The sequence below is a fragment of the Ceratina calcarata genome, unplaced genomic scaffold (genome assembly GCF_001652005.2).
Source record: "Ceratina calcarata isolate Rehan_Ccalc_2016 unplaced genomic scaffold, ASM165200v1 scaffold501.2, whole genome shotgun sequence".
NCBI lineage: Eukaryota > Metazoa > Arthropoda > Insecta > Hymenoptera > Apidae > Ceratina > Ceratina calcarata.
This window is the reverse complement of record NW_017174545.1, coordinates 63,569-67,389: the sequence shown is the minus strand read 5'-3', so window position 1 is coordinate 67,389 and position 3,821 is coordinate 63,569. Positions and strand designations below refer to the sequence as shown.

The 3,821-nt window shown below is 37.8% G+C and overlaps 2 protein-coding genes across 3 annotated transcripts in view; one reads left to right on the top strand and one right to left on the bottom strand.

Moving 5' to 3' along the window:
- Positions 1-3,821, top strand: part of sano (CABIT domain-containing protein serrano) — a 135,266-nt gene that overhangs the window by 109,586 nt on the left and 21,859 nt on the right. The window lies entirely within an intron of this gene.
- LOC108628135 (zinc finger CW-type PWWP domain protein 1-like) lies at positions 2,006-3,576 on the bottom strand. Its single transcript, XM_018029868.1, has 5 exons — positions 3,246-3,576; positions 2,804-3,004; positions 2,525-2,721; positions 2,339-2,449; positions 2,006-2,263 (listed from the first exon to the last, which is right to left on the bottom strand). Exons 1-5 carry the CDS (start codon positions 3,574-3,576, stop codon positions 2,006-2,008), a joined length of 1,098 nt encoding a protein of 365 aa, XP_017885357.1.

The window sequence follows — 3,821 nt, the reverse complement described above, 5'->3', positions numbered from 1 at the left end:
TAATAGAACTTCCTGGAATTCAAATGAAGATCGACTTCCTTGTGTCCAAATAAGACTGATTTTTCTTAATCAGTTTAGAACTCTTCCTAATTAAAATTTCTCTTCTGTTTCTAATTTTAGCGAATATTTAATATTACGTGTTTCGTATTAGTTTACCCCAGCTGATAATTAGTGATCGCGGAAGTGATTAGATAAAGTGAAGATTTGGTATCCGAATATCGTAGCAATTCCCCTTGTTTCCTAATCACTGTCCACTTAGCAGAGATTCTCGTTAGCACGGTTGATCATCCTTTTCAGGGGCTGAGTGTTTCTGTGTTGGTTCATATTCGTGCGTGGGCGGAGACCAGTAGCCGAGCCGGCCGCACGGCCGGTTGATCGGCCTGTTGGACCGTGACGTGCCAACCACTACCACTTTATTATTACTACTATGCACTCTGGCGCGCATTACTCCCGGGTTCCTCCGTGCAAGCGTATACCGGGTTCCAGGGTTTATTACACTTGCCCCGATCGAGCGTACGCATCCGTCTTCGAGGAGAAACTAGCTCCCGGAGCAATGCGGATGTGTCTTCTCCCTATACGGGTTCTCGACTGGAAGGGTTATTTGCAAGGGTAGCTCCAGAAACAAGTAGAATAAAAGTCGTACGCCGATTGAAACCTTCTACCGCGTGTCGACATTCTTCGATTTTATCGACAACGTAGTGTAAATATTTTTTATACAGTGACAGTAATTTGTAGCTGATTTCGCGAATATAAATTAGGATGCTCCTTATTTCTGAAGACATTTAAATAATTTCATAAGAATGACAATTGAAATATTCGTGGATAGAAGGTACGAGGTCTTAGTTTCAGATTTTGAATAAATTTCGTTACTCGCGTTTATAATATAATTATACAAAATTTTTTTATAACATTTCTAACGAACAGCTTTGCTGTGTACAATTTATTACCCTTAGAAACATTCTTAACTGCGAAGTAGAGCAAATAATCGTACTACGTTGTTACATGGATTTTTAATTAATTCAGTGTTTAAAGATTTTGACTTTTCAAAAATAAGAGAGGACAAAGAGTGGACACTTGGCTGGAGATGGACGGACGACGAGTAATAAATTCCTAGCCGTGCCACAGTGGACACCTTGTACGCATTATAGATTACGGTTGTTAGCCGGGCTAATTTATAATCCCGCAACGGTTGGAATCGCGCGAGTTCCGTTACGAATTCCCAGCCTGCGCGCGGTGGTAAACGGCCACCTAACCAGCCTCTCGAAGACCGGCCTCCCTGGTCATCGCATAATACACATGATGCTCGTATATCTTCCGTTACGTAATACTTGTTGGCTGGATTACGCCGTTTCACGGGCCCGAGCAGTTTGTTTGCATCTAATCGCGCCGCGATCGTTGTTGCTCGCGCGCGAGATACCCGCGCCGCGCCGCGACGCCGGAAAAGAATGTTTCTCAACCGGCTTCTCCTCCGCGTCCGGTACCGTATATCGATAGAGCTTCGAAACGTTTTCACTCAATGCCGGCCAGCCCGATTTCACGGTTAGTCGTAAAACATTCCGGTCACCAGCATCTCCTGCCTCCCTCGCTTTATGCAGGTGCATTCGGCCTCTCGCGGAAGGTGTAAGCGGAATTTATACGCGGCTAAGCGCGTACGCGATGAAAAAAGCAAATCGCTCCTCTCCTCTATCGAAACTGCGAGATTTTAAAGCAGCTTCGTCTAATCCGCGTTACCTAGAAAGTCTACAGTTACGCGTCTGTGTATTCTTCATATTAGATACAGGACACGGATAAATTAATCTGATTTGAATAGAGAAAGATCGCTATTTAATTGAACAGAGGAAAACCAATTTGACGAACAACGAGATAAACAATAAATTATATTTTGTTAGTATAAAATTATTATTTTATATTAAGTAAAATTACAATGAGAAACATTTTATTAGTATAAAATTATTATATATTAAATAAAGTTAAAATAAAATTATTATATGTTTATCGTCTTTAATTACGTTTCGTAACGTTCTTCACGTATTACTTTATAATAATCCTTCAGTGAAAACTGTATTGGATATGAAGAAGGTACTTCCATCGATTCCATTGATTCCATCTCTACCGAATTGTTGTTAGACTTATAAAATTTGTAGTATAACGCCAAATAACTGTATTTTTGTAATCTGTCTAGAATTGACAATGGAAGAGCACTTCGAGCCAGTTCGTACGCTCTTTGCAACTGCTCTTTGTACTCAATATTATTGAACTTCGTCTGCAATTAAAACTTCTGTTATCTACAGTATGTAGAATATAATGAATAAAATTATACTTGAATAACATAGTACACCTTCTTAATAAGTTGATTGTAGCTGTACTTTTTGAATGGTTTTAATTTACTTTTTTCCATCCAACTATATGAAAATTCGTGTTCATCGATAAACGTCACATAATACATGCTCTAGAAATTATGCATATTTTATTATCTCATGAAGAAAGAAATGTACATATATGGTATGCATGAATGAAAGCTTACGGGCTTCGAAGTATTTGGTGGTAGCATGTAAAACGCGAACGTATCGGGGCAATCATTTACTATAGCAGGCCACCATGGGAAGCCGCGTACACGTGCCCAAACAATGCTACCTGCATTGTAATCATTTTCAATTAAATCATTTTCTATCGCAGGGGGTATTCGTTCCTCTGGTATGTCACAAGACGCTAATGACTTGTCTGCGGAGTCGAACAGTAATTTCGATTAGGGTATATTTAGGATAAAGAGCTTATTAAACGTATCAGGACGAAGTTTCCACACCAGAATTCATTTCGCAATACCAAATTTTTGGTACATCCGTCGGATCATGATATTCTTCAACGAATCTATTTTTTCTACAGTTCTTTCTATGACATTCAACCCAAAGGCCAACGTCTCTTCGACGCTGTTTCCATCTCAGTATTTCTTGCCAATCAGCATTCTCATCGGGTTGAGACAATATTTCCTTAGTTCGATCAAATGCTAAGAAATCGAAGTGCACCATTTTAATTATAAAGCTAAATATTTTGTACAGTTGTCACGTACTATCAGTTTGTTTAAATACATTATTATATACATTTATACAATCCTTATTATAATTTTTTAATGAAAAAATACTTGATATTGTAATTAATTCAACAGTTAACATACATTGTTGTACACGATAAAGTGTTAATTTTTGTAGTAGTTGTATAGTTTTTTTTATTATTCTCTGTATACCTACCTACAGGAGATACTTTCGTGGTCATATCATTTTCTTTAGTATTTGTACTATTAATCTTATTTAATTTCTTATTTATCAGGTTAGGCTGGGGAGCTTGTGTTTCTGGGAACTCGTTATTGGTTTCAGGTAGTTGTTCGTCCATTGTGTCATTATTCATACTATCTGCTTGCTCGTCATTAGGGTGCAGTAACTGTGTCACCGTTGAATTTACTTTCTCCCTTAGATGACTCTTTCTAAGTTTTATATCCAACGTAGGTGTCAATGAAGTTGCTTCTTTGTACTTCTTATTATTCGTGGATTTAAAAAACAAGCTTTCGTCAAAGAGCATCATACTAGGCGAGCTACTGGTATCCTGTTTATAAATCAACGAGAATTACATATTCTTTAGCGATTAATCGTTGGAAGAATTACAACTATCCTGTTCTTACATTTGGGAATAAATTATACGACGAAATGCCAGAATCTTTTTCTATAAAATTCAGTTTTCTTCTAGACGTTTCTGTACGATCGAAATCGGATCGCTCGAATAGAAATTTTGTTCGGTCCATTTCGTTTCCAGTATGCAATGTAATATAT